The sequence below is a fragment of the Protopterus annectens genome, chromosome 1.part0 (genome assembly GCF_019279795.1).
Source record: "Protopterus annectens isolate FY-2018-M chromosome 1.part0, PAN1.0, whole genome shotgun sequence".
In the NCBI taxonomy this organism is placed as follows: domain Eukaryota; kingdom Metazoa; phylum Chordata; order Ceratodontiformes; family Protopteridae; genus Protopterus; species Protopterus annectens.
In genome coordinates, this window is record NC_056725.1 from 659,734,547 (window position 1) to 659,752,563 (window position 18,017).

At 41.2% G+C, this 18,017-nt stretch overlaps 1 protein-coding gene across 4 annotated transcripts in view; it reads right to left on the minus strand.

Moving 5' to 3' along the window:
- DYNLT1 (dynein light chain Tctex-type 1) overlaps nucleotides 1–18,017 on the minus strand; it is a 599,949-nt gene that overhangs the window by 566,997 nt on the left and 14,935 nt on the right. The window contains exon 1 of one of the 4 annotated variants that reach the window (XM_044061982.1): nucleotides 11,506–11,535. The exons of the other annotated variants lie outside the window; for them this stretch is intronic. Coding sequence (XP_043917917.1) covers nucleotides 11,506–11,520 — 15 coding nt within the window. The 5' untranslated portion in view covers nucleotides 11,521–11,535. Of the gene's footprint in view, nucleotides 1–11,505; nucleotides 11,536–18,017 lie in introns of those variants that run through there. 4 annotated transcript variants of the gene reach the window in all.

Sequence of the window (18,017 nt, forward strand, 5' to 3'; positions counted from 1 at the left end):
AACTTTTACATCGGGTTCTACATAACAGCAGAGGGTCTTAACTTGGTGCACTGCTGTAGTGTCTGACCCATGTGTTTTACACAGTTGAAAGCCTTCTGTGCATACTCTGCTGTCACACCAGGTTTAACAGCTGCAGAATGTCCAGACAGGAGTTGCTTCTGCCTTTCATTGCTTGACCTTCACTGTTAATTTTTCATGTGGAGTTTCTCTTTCACATGTTTTTTTTTTCCTTATACCAAATTGGTATTACTAGGGTGTGAAAGTCTGGAGATTCACATACTAATTTGATCAACTCTGCTTACTGACTGACGCAGGCCCCACCAGCAACTGGTGTTGGTCACAAGTGTTTTGATTTTGTATTAATAGCAGTTTCAGTTTATTGTAGTGTTGAGCAAGGATCCTGCACGAAACATGTTCGGGAAAAGGTCAATGGATCATCAAGAGGCTGAAAAAGTATGTCTCCTAAGAGTTTTTTCTGCAGTTATAATAAGGTGTGGGAGCAAAGCTACTCATGGGTGCGACCTGTTCCAAATGCAGATTGCACGGCAAAGTGCACATCCTGAGGAACAATTTTCCACTGTAAAATGGTTTGGGGGAAAAGGCAATGAAAAGCCATCAGAAGTCAGACAAACATCAGCAAAGCCTTCAGCTCCAGAGGCAGAACCTTGTAATGACAAAGTTTATTCAGCCACATAGTTCAACCAGTGAAGCTTCCAAAGTGACTGCAGCTGAAGTGACATTATGGAGTGAAACACGGTCACTCATATGAATCCATGGACTGCGGAGGTAAGCTAGCACCGACAGTTTTCCCCGATTCTACTTTGGCTTTGAAATTCAGCTGTGGGAAGAAAAAAATCTGAGGAGTATTGTCATGAATGTACTTGCACCTCATTCAGAGGAGCTCCTTCTGCAGGAACTTGGCAATTCCTATTTCTCAGTGGGATCGGAGGCATCCAATAAAGGGAACAGAAAAATGTTCCCTTTGATTATGCAGTACTTTACTCACACCCATGGCACATAACAGAAACTCCTTGATTTCTAAGAGGATCATAATGAAAGTTCTGAATGTATCTTTACAAGAATAAAGGACATCCTTGTGCATAAAGGACTCAAAAGTACAAAACATTGCTAGCTATGCTGCAGACAATGCCTCTGTTAAATTATGGAAAGCACAGGTCTGTTTTAAAAGTTTGAAATCTGAGGTGCCTCACATCATTGCAGCAAACGGATTATGCCATGTTATACACAACTGTGCCAAGCATGCAAGCAAGTCCCTTGCAAGGTTTGATATGGAGACTCTGGTTTTGAAGGTACACAGTGAGTTTTCAACATCTGCTAAAAAATGGCACTGTTGAAAAAGACTTCTATTCTTTCTTAGATCAGGACTTTAAGAAAATCATGCAACATGTTGTAACAAGGTGGCTGTCTTTGTTCCCAGCTGTGGCGAGGCTGGTAGAATGCTGGCCTGCTATTAAAAGTTATTTTATTAGTCAAGGGCCTGAGGACTGGTCGCCACTTACTGGAAATTTGTGGAGGCCGATGAGGATGTCATCAGTGGGGATATTTCGGAAGCAGAGTGCTACATGCATTTTATGCAGTACATCCTGCAGGTATTCCACAAGTCTATAGCAAAACTTGAAAGTAACACTCTCTCTGCTCCCGAGTTGTACACAGTGATGAAAAGTCTTAGAGGAGTTGCAGAGAAGGCTAGATGACCAATTCTTTGGTGCTAAAGTTTCATCTGCCTTACAGCACTTTAATTGCACAGCAGGTCTGTAGGACCTTCTGTGATTTTTACAGTAAATCACAGTTACCTACAAGTGGGTTCGACTATGATAATAGTCCCTTTAAAGCTATGCAGGTCCTCAGCCTCCAACATCCTGTAACTTGGCCAGAACTGCGTACAGTTGCAGACCTCTTCAAATTGAATGTGGACGTTGAAGCACTTTACTCAGACTACTGCACTTTAACTGCTGCACTGCCAGCCCTGTTACAGATGACAGAGGCATCTGTAAGTGATCGCTGGGCGACTTTTTAGTAAAGCTCCAGACTGCAAAGCCACTTCACAGACTGGTGCAGTTTGCCCTTTCAATCCCCCCCCCCCCCCAGCAATAGCTTTGTGCATAGGGTTTTTTCACTTATGGGGAATGCGTGGACTGATACAAGAAATAGAATGTTGTCTCTCTTGTGAAGGCAGAGTTGCAGGTCAAGCTAAACTTTAACATGAGTTGTTAACAATTTTATTCATATGTGAATAACCAGCCATTACTTGGAGGCTGCTAGATCAAATGCCAAATGTAGCTTCAAGTATAAGCAATGATTTATGGCAAAATTGTGAAGACACTTTAAACAGTTGCTTTTCTTTTTCATCCAGTGCTGTCATTTTTGATGTACTGTTGCGTGTGGTGAACTACTGCTTTGAATGAACTGGTGTTTCATACCAAAGTAATTGTATTTCCATTTTAGTACGGCCTACATGTGACATTAGACTTAGGTTCATACTAGGCTATCTGCCCTATGGCATTTATAAGCCTAGCCAGAGTGTGTTTGGCTTTCGCCACCCATTTTAAATTAATTTTGCTATGCCCTTTTTCGAGGTTAGTACACTGTGCCTCTAACAGTGACACAGAAGTGATACCTGGGGTAAACCTATGACCCCCCATCCACTCATCAAGATTCCTCTTGAAGAGAGGAAATGAGGGACTCTGCCTAACCTGGACTGGGATTTTATTCCAGAGTGAAGGGAGCCTCTGGGTTATGAATCTGTCCCTCCAGCATGTCCTATTTATTTCAGTGCTGAGGTTCAAAGTCTTTCAAGCACATAGCTCGATGGGATTTGGATTTTCTGAGGTGCAGCATGTCCATTAATTCCGGGTTGGACATGGCTTTATACGTCAGGCACAGATCGCCTCTGAGCAGGCGGTATGCCACTGAGTAGAGCTGGAGTTTCTTTAACCGGGCAGCATATGGCATCTGTTTGAGCCCTTTGATCCTCTTGGTGAGGTACTTTTGGGGTCTTTCCAGTTGCTGCAGGTGTCTGATAAGGTACATCCCAAAAGGGGCATTGTACTCAATTATTGGCCTGATGAGGGATGAGTAAAGAGACACGATGACCTCCCCTGATCTAGATGTGAATCCCTTCATGATTAGGTGGGCTATAGTTTTTCTAACCACTTTGGCCACGTGGTTGTCAAATGAGAGAGATTGCTATCAACTTGGGTCCCCAGGTCCCCAATTACTTCTTCTGTACTTAATGGATTACCACTTATGTGGTAATTTGTGGGCACTTCCAAAGGGGATGACTATACACTTTTTGGCGTTTAGCTTGAGGCCATGGCTCTGGCACCAGTTGTCTGTTTCTATGAGGCCCTTTTGGAGGATGCTTATGTTGGCTGGAGAGTCAATTATGGCGCCCAGTTTGCAGTCATCTGCGAACTTGGTCAGCCACAGTCCGTGTTGACCTGTACCTCCGAGAAATATATACCGAACAAGAGAGGTCCCAGGACTGAGCCTTGTGGGATGCCACTTGTAACTGGTTTGGAGTCTGACATGGCTCCAGCAATTCTAACCATGTGGGTTCTGTCCTTGAGCCAGTTTGCAACCCATCTAGTGACATAGGGGTTTATATTTAAGCTGGTGAACTTATCTATAATGCCCGAGTGGGGTATTGTATCGAAGGCTTTTGCGACGTCCAGGTAGGCTGTGTGGACCACCTTCCCCTCGTCAATGGCCTTGGTGACTGTTTCAAAGAAAATCGACCAGGTTTAAGAGGCAGGATCTGCCCTTAAAGCCGAACTGGGTAGGATCCAGTGTCTGTAGGTCCCCAATATATTCATTTATAAGGTCCATGATGATCCTTTCCATAGCTTTGCAGACCAAGCTAGTCAGGCTTATGGGGCGATAGTTTCCAGGATCCGTTGGAGGCACCACCTTTCTGGAGAGGGACCACCGTTGCTGTACGCCACTCTTTGGGTACATATCCTGTAGTAAGGCTGAGATTGAACAGTAGTTTTACGTTTGGGTTTAGCTCTTCTTGGAGTTCATGTAGGACGCAGCCCGGGACACCGTCTGGCCCCATTGATGCTGTGTTTTTTGCTTTGGAGAGGGCAGCTCTTACCTGAGCATCTGAGATGTCAGGGGGGCAGCACTCTGCAGGGATATTTGCCCTTTTGGTGGGGAGGGGAGGGGGAGAAGTTTGCGCTGAACCTGTCAGCTAGGATGTTGACAATGTCTGTGGGTTCGGTGTATTTTTTGCCATTTTGGACCAATTCTGAGCATATCTGGGAATTCCCACCCAGGTTCCTAACATAACTAAAGAAAGCCTTGTGATTATCCTTCGTGTCCTGTGCAATTTTTCTCTCGAAGCTGGCCTTAGACGATTTTATGAGTGCCCGTAGTTTTTTGCTAATACTGATCAGAGATGCCTTCCCTTTTTGGGATTTTGCTCTATCATGTAGTAGCTTCCTCCTTCTATTGTATAGTTTGTTTATGGCTGGGGTCCACACCAGACAGGCTGTCTGCCTTTGGAGGATTTGGTCTTGGTTTTATTTGGGAATGCATGATCCATGCATTCCTGAAGCTGTTCATAGAATGCATTTATAAAGGATTCAGTGGTCTGGGACGTATTTTCCACAGGCCTGGGGGCTTTGAAGGATTCCACCTTGGTTTTGAGGAGTGTGAAATTTGCTTTAGAGAAGTTTTTCACTGTGGTTTTCTGGGCAGGGGGTGTGGTCGGGATGTGAATATCCAGTGAGATTAGTTTATGGCCTGATCTTACCAGTGAGGGTTACACTTCTAGTCTGGAGCATAGAGTCCTCATGTCGGTGATGATCAGGTCCAGTATGTTTTCCCCTCTTGTGGGAGTGGTAACAAGTTGTTCCATAGCATTTGAGTTTATAAATTCTAGGAACCTTTGGGTTAGGGTGTTGGAGCTAGAGTAATGCTCCCAGTCTATGTTTGGGTAGTTGAAGTCGCCCAATATAATGGTGTTTGGAGAGACCTTCATATTTTCCAGTGTTCTCAGGAAGGCGGAGTGGAGTTCCTGGGTTTGGGAAGGTGGTCTGTAGCAGGCTATAAACTGGAAGGCAGTTTTACCCACTGTTAGTTGCACATGGATAGTCTCTGATGCTTCGTGCTGTGCCACCAACCTGGAGGTGTGGGTATTTTTGACGAATATTGATACTCCCCCTCCTTTTGTGGTTCGGTCCAAGTTTTGGGGCCAAAAAGCATGGTATGAGGTATAACCTGGTAGTGCTGGGGTGCTCTTGGGGAGCCTTGAACCAGGTTTCTGTTACTGCACAGATATCTATGTTCTCCATGCTAAGGAGAGTTTCGAGTGCATGCATCTTGAGGTTTAGACTTCTGGCATTGAGTAGAACTACTCAGTTTCTTATCCCTTGTGATACCTATGGGAAGTGGGTTTGTCTTTTGAGCCTCGCCTAAAAAAGGCACTATGGGGGTAGCAAGAGCCTTTGCCAATATCCGAAAGCCCAGGGGTGATAGGTGCAAGCCATCCCTAGCAAAGCATCGTGGCTTGTCGAGCAGGTCATCCCAGGCTAACGGGCATTGGATCCCCTTTGAATGACACCAATACTTAAGCCAATTGTTGAAATTGATCATCTTGTCTTCATATTGTGGCATCATTCTTGGTGAGAGTAAGATGCTATTCAAGGTCAGGGTCATATCAGCCTGGGCTACATGCTCAGAGCGCTCCTCTGTCTCTTTTCATGTAGTCCAGGGAGGTACGTCTCAGGTCATTCACACCAGCATGGACAATAACAGAGTCATATTTGTACTTGCCTTGGAGTGACCTGAGTGTTTGTGTTATGTGGCGGATCCTAGCACCCGACAGGCAGCTCACCATGACCTTCTCCTTGTTCAGCCTGGTGAACGGGACGTCAGTGTGCCTGACGATAGAGTCACCTATTAGTGTATCAGGTGTGTTGTTTAGCCTTAGGGGCTGTGACTGTTTGGCACACTGGCTTTGTGATCTGCGTGTCGCACGTGTTTTGTTTTGGGGTAGCGGTTGCTTGGGTGTCTGCTTTGGAGGTCTCTGCTGCTTAGGCAGATTTTTATTTAGAGCCTCCGAGTATGTTTTTGTGCGTTTATGTGTTTGGTTTGCTGTCGTGGTAGGTCTGTGTGAGACTGGAATTGTAGTGAGTGTGGTTTCCTTTTCCTCCTGACTGGTTACGCCAGTACTGAGTTGAGAGAGCTTAGTCTCCAGTTTGGCTATATGGTTGCATCTCTCACATGTGTTGGAATTTGTTGCGAGGAGGAAAGGGTTGTCTGTGTACATGAGGCAGTTGTAACATTGCCTCAAGATTCCCAGATTCACCAGCTGGACCGGAGAGGATATAGACAACTGACCTTTGGACATGCTAGAATAGTATTGGGAATTCTTCCTTTATAATTGATAAAAAGGGCCAATGGGGAACAAGGTACTCAAGGGGAGTTTGTGAGGGTGTAGTGCTTTTAATTTTTTAGTGCCGACTTGTATAATTGCTTTAGTGAGCAAGTGCCAGGTAACTTAAATGCAAAAACGACAAACAGTAACTTTCATTTAAGTGAAACAAGGAAATGTACTGTAAGCAATGCAGATATCACTAGGGATCCACAGACACACTGAAAAGCCGCGTTTTAGGTGAAATTAGCATTTCAGGGAAATAACAAGCAAACAACAAGCATACAAACAAAGCTAGATTCAGCAAGCCTGGATCTAGTCTATGCTACAGAAAACAAGGTGTACCAGCTTTAGTAAGAAGCAGTTCAAATATGCAGGCACTATAAGCCTTTAACCAGAAATTCCCAGCTCAGAAGGGCAGAGTCCAGCCTCTCCTCCCACAAGAGTGCAGTCCACGAACCCTCTTAATGTAAAATAACTGGCCTGAAGCCCAAGTGCTTAAACCAGAATTAATACACTTTTACAATAACACACACAGAGCCCTCAAATCAGCAGTTCCCAACTTAGAAGGATGTAAGCTACCTGTCCTGCCACTACAATGCAGACCACAAACCTTCTTAATGTAAAACAACTGGTCTGAAGCCCAAGTGCTTAAACTAAAAGGCTTGGGATGAGTTACACCAAGCAATAATAAATACAACCGAGTACTTTTAAGATGACGCAAAAGCAAAATAAAGTAGGAGGAAACGAATACAGTAAAAGCAGAGAAATATGAGATGGGCCCAGGAGGAGTATCCAGGTGCAAATTTACAAGAGGGACGGGCAGTTTCAAAGCCACCAAGATTAACACCAAGACAGAAACAAGGAGGGTGGGTGGGGACCTACTGAAAAAACAAACTTCTAGCTAGGTACTGCTCAATGCAACACAAATAAATTACTTTAAATTATGTGATAGACAATATATATAAAGCAAGTGCACAAGTGAGGTATATCTTTCAGTTAAAGCCAAACAATTCTGGTAATTCCAAGTAAATCCAAATGAAACGAAATAGTAAAACGAGCAGTTTATTTGTAAGAGCAGAAGGATAAGCGCTTTCACTAACGTAGCTTCATCAGATCCAATTCAATTACAAAAACACATGCTTTAAATACTTGATGTTAGATAAGCTAATTAAAATTAATTAACAATTATTCAATTAACTATTTTTAATAACTATTTTTAAAAAATATATAAAAGTACGAATAAATGTATACTCATATATGCTTCATTACACTTGTATATCAAATAAAATGGCTTGAAAACTATTTAACAAGTGAGCTTCACATCAGCAACCAGGGAACTTTAACTTTAAATTATGTATTTGATAAAAATCTACTTAGCTCCACTCATGCAGGTTGGCCAAAGCTGACAGTTGGGTTAGCTTTCCCATGCTTGTGTATGATTTACTGAAGGATTAGTTTTTCCATGCTTGTGTATGATGTACGGAACCCTTGAATGAAGTATTGCTAAATGAAGTTTTTGTTAAATTTACTTTCGACTTGTTGCACATTTTTCTACTTGGTGGTAACTGTACGTGATATTAAAGACTTGTGCTGAAGGGTGCTAGAGTAAAGGGGCATGGCTATTGAAGGCATGTGTGGCTCGACTGTGCATGGGGCTGGGCTTGTCAGGAAATGGCACAATAGAAAGGTGGCAATCCCAAGGGTGCCCCCCTTTCCCCTTTGTTATTTGCAATATATTTAGAACCACTGGCAAAGATACAACAGACTCAGAAATTCAATGATATAATTAGTATGGTAGTCAAGGAAAGCTGGATCTATTTGCAGATGACATTTTATACTGGATAAAACCAGAAAAAGAACATTTCAATATTGTGGAACATTTTCAGGCAGTTTCAAATCTTTTCTGGACAAAATTAATGAAGCTAAAACAAAGGCAACAGCTGTAAATTATGTACCCACACACAAACTGGTTCAGCATTATCCATATTTATGGAGGCAAAATAAAGTGAAGTACTTGAGAGTATGAATTAAAAAGGATTCTGGTGCGGCAGCTAAGGATATGTGGGATGAAACTAAAAAGAAAATACAAAAACTGAGAAATCAGAAGCTCTTTATGGATATAGATAGCAAGATACAAGCAGTTAAAATGTTTTTAGCCCCTTTAGTTTTCTGCACAGGTCAGGCATATGTTTATCATCCAGAGGAGAAGTTGTGGACAGCAATTAATAAAGAGGTGAAGAATTATTTTATCTGGGAGGGGAAGACGGCAAGAGTCAAGTGGGATAAGCAGACTCTTCCATCTGAACAAAGTTTGGGATTACCAGACTTGAAGGGGTATTTCGGAGCTACACAGTTAAGGCTCCTATACATAACACAAGCAGAAACCTATAATTCAAAGTGGAAAGGGATAGTGATGATGAAACGGGGAAGCTCAAGAAACAGAGAGACTGGGACTTTGGATGCAAAGCCTTAAGGAGAATAACAATAACCTTGCAGGTTATAATATTTAGAGCATCAGACATTCTAAGAACTAAGCCAACACAGGAATGGAGAACAGAGATTCTGCGACTGGGGTGATTGCAATTACGGATACAGACAATAGGCAAGAGGGGGGTGGGAACAAATAACTTGGGAAGGAAAGGTTAACAGAATGAGCAGAGGCCACGGATACAGACAATAGGCAAGAGGGGGGTGGGAACAAATAACTTGGGAAGGAAAGGTTAACAGAATGAGCAGAGGCCAAGAATTTATTTGGACTACAGGACAGATACTGCCTTCCATATCAAAGGCTGAGAACAGGCAAAGAGAAAGAAATAGGGGGATCCTAAGTGAAAGACCACACTGGTAAAAATTAAATCCAGGAACACAAACAAACTAATTCCTGTGATGCCAAAGCAAAAGGTATAACACGGATAAGATTCAAAGTACTATTTATTAAAAAAGTTGTTTTCGTTCCAAATACAACTTTATGAAACTTTGTCACAACAATGACAAAGAATGGAAACAAATTTATATTATAATAAAAAATATTTGATCAACCATTTGACCAATGTCAATAAACAATTAATCAATTAGCTAGCTGCTTCAATTTTAAAACAGACGAAATAGAAACAAATCAATAAGCCCAGGGAAACAGGTGGCATCCAACCTAATTTGCCATAATAATTAATTCATGGCAAGATGTTAGTCTACCACATAACCCCAGGGATCCAACCGTATTTGCTCCAAAACGAAAAGAATGACTTTCATTATGTGCTATATGCTGAAATAAGGCATTAGAAATTGTATAAAAAAAACAAAACAAAAAAAAAAAAAAAACAACAAAACACATCTACAATATAAAATATATTCACATATCCTTTTCAATCTCCTGCAAGTCATGCCAACATAAAAGGCAGGACAGGAATAAAACAGTCAGATGTACTACACCTTTGAAATCCCAGGAAAAGTGACAAGAAACATGGAATTGTACATCCTTGACTGAAAAACTAACACCTGTCAAAATATATATGAGTGGCAATGGCCACATTAAAACGTGCCCTTTTTACCATGGTTGTCTTTGTCAGAACCCCACTTGAGTAAGTTCTTAAAAGATTTATCCTTTCAGTACACAATAGGTTTGTTCCACAATTTATCCATCATGGTGACATCAGATTTAAAAATAAACCAATTTTGAAACAAGCATTCAAAAATTATGGCATCTACTGTAAAGCTTGTAATAAATAGTTTATAGAAAGACTGCATAAAACTCGTTATTCCTGTTTGAACTCCCAACCTGAGAAACATTGTTACCACTATTGCAAATAGGTTTGAAAACCCCATTAAGCCTCTTCCCAACAAATTTATCTTTAACATCCTGCAACAAAGACGGGGTAACCCCTTTTGGTAAACATATCAGCAACAACGTCATACTTAGTCATAAACATGCTGTCGTCTGATATGACCCGTGCCAAACAAACCAGTTGACCCTGAACAGCTTTTTTCTGACAACGCGGATGCCAGCTGTCAAAATGCAAATAGTCATTGGAAAAAGTGCTTTTACGGTAGATGGTGGGCATGAAACAAGCTTCATTAAAGTTCTTAAGCCAATAAAACATCCAAATAAGAAATTTTATCAAAATCAAGTTTACACGTAAACTTCAAAAATTCAGTAGTAGTATTAAGAGTCATCCCACAAAATAAAAATATCATCCAAACAATGTGTGTACAGAAAGGGTTACTCCCAATAGGCCATAATCAGGTTGGCAAAGGCAGGGGCACATGCGGCCTCCATGGCCATACCAGTGACCTGTTGGAAATATCTGTTGTCAAACAAAAATGTAATTACTTTTAAGGACAATATCCATGAGGGCCACTACCGTGTTAATATCATGTTGCAAAGTTCCAAAGGTCAGAATTTGTTCCCCAAACCATTCAAGTCCTGTACTACGTGGGATGGCAGTTTACATCCATCATCACGTCACCAGAAAAAGGAATAGTATTGATCTGACTTAAATGCCATGAATCCTTGTTTATATACAAGGAAGTTTGGCTATAGAAGTATTTGGCAATAAAAAAATTAATACGATGGGCGTCAATTAATCTAAAAGGCAGGTTGTCCAAATCCTTATGGACTTTAGGGAGCCCAAAAACACCATCTATAACAGGGTTGGAATCAAACAGGTCTTCAAAATCCTTCAAAGAAAGTTGCCCTTGTATATGCATATCTATTGGTTCCATATCTATCTTATAAAAAGCCATGAAGATTTCATTATGAGACATATCTCTATATGTAACATCAGCCAATAAGTTACTTATTTTCTCATTATACTTAGATATATTAAATTAGTACCAAACCACAGCCTTTATCAGGAGTCATAACATGACTAGAACCATCATTATGAATGTCATTAAAGGACAAATTTTCCTGATTGGACAACCCAAAGCTGACCTTCTCTCATATTCACACAGTTTCTCATACATTAAAACATTACTGTTCATTGGTGGATTGAAGCAACTCGATTGTGTGCAAATGAGAACATTAGTGCAATTAGAGTTATTTGAAAACCATAAGGCCAAATTCATTTTCTGGTGTACATCTTTGAATCAACTAAAGTACTTACAATCCATTCTTCCATATGGGCTGTTTGGATGTTATCACTTTGGGCTTGGCACCCAACTGGTGGAACTTTGCTTCCTCGTCTTGTTGGTTGGTGGCCTGATTGGAGGGTTGATTCTTGTGTCTCAACTTCTCCGAACATCATAAATCCAAAGGGACCGCCCTAGACTCACCCTGATTGGTGGAGGTAACACCATCACCAGATCCCAATGGTTGATCTCGCCCATTGTAATGTACCGGCTTAGGGTAGGCGGAGCCTTTGCAATAACCATCATGGTCTCTGAAAAATTTTGCACTTTGTTGAAAACAGAAATAAAAACCTTGTCCACATTTCTGTTGAAGACAAAGTACAAACCTTGTCCACATTGGAAAAAATATTACTGTAGTCAGAGTGATGATAAATGAAACAAATCAGTTGTAATGGAATTATTTAAAATGTCAGATTTCCCTGGACAAAAAGTCTCAATATGCTTATGGTACATTATCATAACTTTCATTAATTCAGTACTGGCTCCATGAAATACTTGTACCAAATCCTTATAACAATCTAAACCAGGGAGAACACCATTCAGAAATTGCCAGAGCTGTAAACCTTTGGGAATCTCTTTACACTGAATATTCTTAAGCAGATACGAATTGCCCAATTGTAATTTCTTAAAAGGACAGTAATTTCCTTTCAAATAAATCAAATCGTTCCCGCAAACTACCCTGGGAAACATCAGAATTAAATCGGCTGCTGAGATTGTGAAGGAAATTGAAAGCTGTTGATTTTTCATTGGATATAACCAACATGTTGATTAACATGCTCCTCAGGGCAGGTCAGTGTAGGTTGAGTTAATGGAAGACCGAGACTCTCAAGTTCCAGTAGAGATATTACCCAAATTAGGTCTTGTATAACCAGAAAAACCATAATGTTGACCAAGTTGTTGCACCAGAAGTGTAAGGTCATCAATAGGTCTATGTGGATCTTCAAACCCAGATGCTGAAGCAACTGACTGCAGCAACATACTAATATTAAAAAAACACCAGAACACAAACAAATAAACCAGTTCCTGCGGTGCCAATGCAAATATGGTAAAACACGGGTAAGATCCAAAATACTATTTATTAAAAAAAAGTTTAGTGTTTTTTGTTCCAAATACAACTCTATGGAACTTCATCAGAACAATTATGATAACGGAAAATTATAATAAAAAAACATGTGACCCACCATTTGCCCAATGTCAATAAACAACTATCATAACTAGTTAGCTAATACCATCACTGGTACAGCTTTTAGTAGAATTTAGAACAGAAGCTGCTGTTAAAGGAATAATTAGCAGAGTATACAAAATACTGCATGATAACTATAAGAATCAATCACAGGAGGTTAGAAAGGATTGGGAAGAGAGACTGGATAAGCAAATCACAAAGAAATAATGGGGGGGGGATTTATGCAAGTCTCTCAAACATGCAACAAAGTCTAAAAGATTTAGGATTTTTGTTTGGAAGTGTTTACATAGGTAAATGTTATACCCCAAGCAGACTCTGAAGAATTCTTCCTCAGGCAGACAGCAAACTTGAAGTGTAATGAGTTGGCAAACTTTAAAAATTCTCTGCAGGATGTTCTGTCAGACATACTGGGTGAGCAAACTGGTGTAAGTAAGGAAATTACTTTTTGAGCTATGATACAGAATCAGAATTGCCGAGACATAGTAAGGCCTTGCTGAGTCCAATTATAACAGCTGCCAAAATATTAATTACAAGAAAATGGATATCAAAGTCTAAACCAACTTTACTAGAAGCAGTGAATATGGTAACAGTGGTAAAACTGGAATTGGGATCTTTAGAGAAGGGTAGGATCAAATTACATAGGAAAAAAATGGGAGTTCATATGTTCATAGATAGGTACTAGGCTGTCTACCCAAAGGCATTTATAAGCTCAAGGGGATATGGTTTTCTTTAGGTGGAGCATGTCCATCAATTCTGGGTTGGACATGGCCTTGTATGTCAGGCAGAGATCACCTCTGAGTAGGCAGTATGCAACAGAGTAGAGCTGGAGTTTCTTCAGTCGAGCTGCATAGGGCATCAGTTTGAGGCCAGTGCTCCTCTTTGTGAGTTACTTCTGTGGTCTTTCCAGCTGTTGCAGGTACATCCCAAATGGGGCATTGTACTCTGATGGGTCTGATGAGTGATGAGTACAGGGGCACAATGACCTGATCTGGATGTGGACCCTTTTGTGATTAGGTGGGCCACATAGAAGGATTTTCTAACCACTTTGGCAATGTGATTATCAAAGGAGAGATTACTATCTACTTGGGTCCCCAGATCCCTTATTACATCTTCCGTATTTAGGAGACTACCGTGGTAGTTTGTGGGTACTTTTTTCCCCAAAGGGGATGACTATGCACTTTTTGGCATTTAGTTTGAGGCTATGATTTTGACACCAGGTATCTGAGAGAGACCCTTTTGCAGGATGTCTGTGTCAGCCAGAGAGTCAATTACAGCCTCTAGTTTGCAGTGGTCTGCGAACTTGGGTCAGCCATAGTCCTCCTGTGCTTGCCTGTACCTCTGAGAAGTATACACCGAACAGAGGGGTCCTAGGACTGGGCCCTGAGGAATGCCACTTGTAACCGGTTTAGATTCGGACCTAGCTCCCGCAACTCTCACCATGTGGGTTCTGTCCGTCAGCCAGCTGGCAACTCATATTGTGATGTAGAGGTTGGTGAGCTTGTCTATAATACCAGAATGGGGAATGGTGTAGAAGGCCTTTGCGAGGTCTAGGTAGGCTGTGTGTACCACCTTTCCCTAGTCTATAGCCTTGGTAACTGTTCCCAATGTCTTGGTTAATGAGTTCCATGATGATGCGCTCTATAGTCTTGCAGACCAGGCTAGTCAGGCTTATGGGGCGATAGTTACCAGGGTCAGTTGTGGCCCCCTCCTTTGTGGAGAGGAATAACCGTTGCTGTGTGCCATTCTATGGGCATGTAGCCTGTGGAGAGGCTGAGGGTTAACAGCGTGTTTAGGTGGGGTTTAGTTTGTTCTGTAGTTCGCGCAAGATGCAGCCTGGAACACCATCTGGTTCCACTGACACTGTGTTTTTGGCTTTTGAAAGGGCTGTTTTCACCTGTGTGTCTGATTTTTGGGACACTACACTTTTCCGGTATTGTTGTGGACCCTTTTAGAGGTGAGGGTGGGGTGAAGTTTGCACTGAAACTATCTGCCAGGATGTTGGCAAGATCAGTAGGTTCAGTATATTTTTTGCTATTTTGCACTAGGTCTGTGCATATCTGCGAGTTGCCACGTAGATTCTTAACATAGCTACAGAAGGCTTTGTGGTCATCTTCTGAATCCTTGTCTATTTTTCTTTCGAAGTTAGCCTTGGATGATTTCATGAGGGACCTCAGTTTCTTACCGACACCAAGAAGGAAAGACATCCCTGATGAGTATTTGCTTTTTTCTGAACTAGTTTCCTCCTTCTATTGTACAGCCTGTTTATTGTAGGGGTCCACAAAACTGGTTTCCTTCTCTTAGAGGAGTGAGTCTTGGTTTTGCTAGGGATTCATGCATCCTTGTAGGTGCTCATACAGTACATTTGTAAAGGTTTCTGCATCTTGGGCAGCGTTATCCTTTAGTGTGAGGGCTGTGAAACTTACCACCTCGGTCTTAAGTAAGGTGAAGTTTGCTTTAGTAATTTTTTTACTGTGGTTTCCTTAGTTGGGGGTAATGGTGGGGTGTGGACATCCAGAGTAATTAGTTTATGGTCTGATCTAACCAGTGATGGGTTGACCTCCGGTGTGAAACACCTGCTGCCCATGTTGGTGATGACTAGGTCCAATATGTTTTCACCTCTGGTAGGGGAGTTTACCAGCTGATCCAGGGCGTTTGAGTTGATAAATTCCAGAAAGCGCTGGGCCTGGGAATTTGTAATCTAGTAGTTTTCCCAGTGAATGGTAGGTTATTGAAATCGCCCAATATCAGGGTGTTTGGTATGACCTTCATATTTTCCAGTGTCTCCAGAAAGGTGGAGTCGTGGTCCTGGGTCATGGAGGGTGATCTGTAGCAGGCCACAATTTGCATTGCAGATTTGCCCAATGTTAGTTGCATGTGGATGACCTCATAGGTATCATGCTGCGACACTAACCTGGAGGTGTAGGTATCCTTGATGAATATGGATACACCCCCTCCTTGTGTGCGTTTTGTTCCATGTTCTGTGGCCGAAACGTGTGGTATGAGTTGTAGCCTGGTAGTGCTGGGGTGCTATCTGGAGCCTTGAACCAGGTTTCAGTTACTGCACAGATGTCGACGTTCTCCATACTGAGGAGTGCTTCGAGAGCATGCATTTTTGATACCTTACACTTGTATAGTTCCAGCACTGAAAAGTCTAAACTGTTCAGAACTGCCACATCAACTAAAGTACATACAACTTCTTACCACCTATAAAATTATCCAGCATCCATCTGCCAGTCCAGCACTAAAAAAAAAAAAAAAAAAATTATGTTCCCAGTCAGTCATTACAATCCAGTGACCAAAACCTCCTGTCTATAAACCTAGTGAATCTGCTGGGCATTGTCGGTACTCATACAAGGTTGCCAAGGCCTGGAACTTCTTACCTGTATCAGGTCTATACCCTCCCTCCCATTGTTCAAAACCACTCCGAAAGACTTCCTAGCTAAAATATGGCACTGTTCTTGCTCAAAACCAGGATAAACCAAACCATATCCCTAAATGTAAACAAGTACCTTTTCATTCCTTATACCTCCTTACTTTTCCTTCTTCACTTTACTTCCTTACTGATGTCTAATTCTCTTCCCACCGTCTAATTCTCTTCCCAGACTCTCACTACACATATCATAAGCCTGTTCTTCCCTTTCTTCATATTGCAATTTCTATTTGTATTAGACTAACTTGCCTTTAAATTTCTCTAGAAGCTGTCCTAAAAATCTCTATAAATGATTGTCATATACATTGCAGATTCTTAACTAATGTTTTTATGTCTAATTTGTTATAATGTAACTGCAGATGTTTTTGTTTTATGTTTTAAGATTGTAAAAATGTTTCTTAAAATGTTTTCCAATAATTTGGAGCTTTTCTTCCCGTGCCTCCACTGAAAATGGGCTTCTACCCAGTCGAACTTGCCCAGTAATCAAATATCAAACAACAAATAAATAAAATAAAATTCTCTAGTGGAAAACTAGTCCAATTACTTATCTTGTCTTCATCAATTTAATTAAATTATTAAGGAAACCCACATGAACATATGGAGGACATGCAGACTCCACACAGAAGGCACTCCAGCCAAGAACTGAACAGGAAACCTCTTACTGTGAGGAGACAACACTATCTGCTGCACCACATCACTGCCTATGTCCATATTACTTTGGGCAATATTAGGCCAACAAGGTCAGAGTATAACATTTTCTACACTTGCCCTGAACATCGCCAACTATTTCTGAACCATTTTTTTGGGTAATCACAGAGTAACAGTTTACCAAGCCTCTAACACCATGGCTTGGTGTTACTTCAGTATTGAAGGTTTTCTTTGCTAATCTAATGAAATGACCTTGCAGATTATTACATTTATCTCTGTGTATAAAAAGGTTGTCACTTCTAAAGAAAAGACATACACACACAAAAGGTGTACCAAACTGTTGTAGGAGATTGCCTTTCTAAATGGCAGCTTCTTAGCAACCTGGATGAATGAACCTCACAAAGCATGTCAAAAAATGACTTTCCTTAATAATCAGAGAAGAGGCAAACACGCACTGCCGTTGTGACTTTATTGGCTCCACAACAAATACAGTGGAGTAAATTACAATCCATGCATATATAGCACAACAACGGCATCATTATGAAGCAGAATGCAGTGAAGAATCCAGTAGCACATGGAGATATAAGGTCATTTCATGTAACGTCTAGGAAGCAGTGACACTCCGCTGATTTTCTGAGGAGGTGCCCAAGAGCTTTTCTGAAATGATGCAGAGTAGTCAAGTCTTTATCAAGTCAAACCAAGAAAATATTACCAATGAATGCACAGATGAAACTTGCGCATTTCACCATGCCAGATCGAAGTGAGTGGGTACCTCCTGATTAACAGTAGGCATAATGCCAATAAGCATTAGGGCAGCTTCACATCTGAAGTTTTCCAAGATTACTAACTTCACCCATTCTATCAATAATGCTTTGCAAACTGACCTTCATCTATATCACAGTGACAGTGCACACCCGAAAAAACAAAGCACCACCTAGCAGTCGAGTACTCTAGTGGCTTCTGCATGGAAACCTGCAACATGGTGGGATAATTTCATTACAGGCAAAACTACTTTCTTGCATGGGGGGGCAAAGTAATGGGTGACAACTTTGTCTAAATTCCCTTTATTAACAATCAGGAGGACACAGCATGCTCCTGCTTTGTCAGGTTAATTTAGTGACACACAAAGTACACTACAGCAAGAAGCCTTTGTTAAAATGCAGGATGCAACTATTAAGAAAAAGCCAAGTACTTTTTTTAAATACAAACAAAATATAATTTCATCA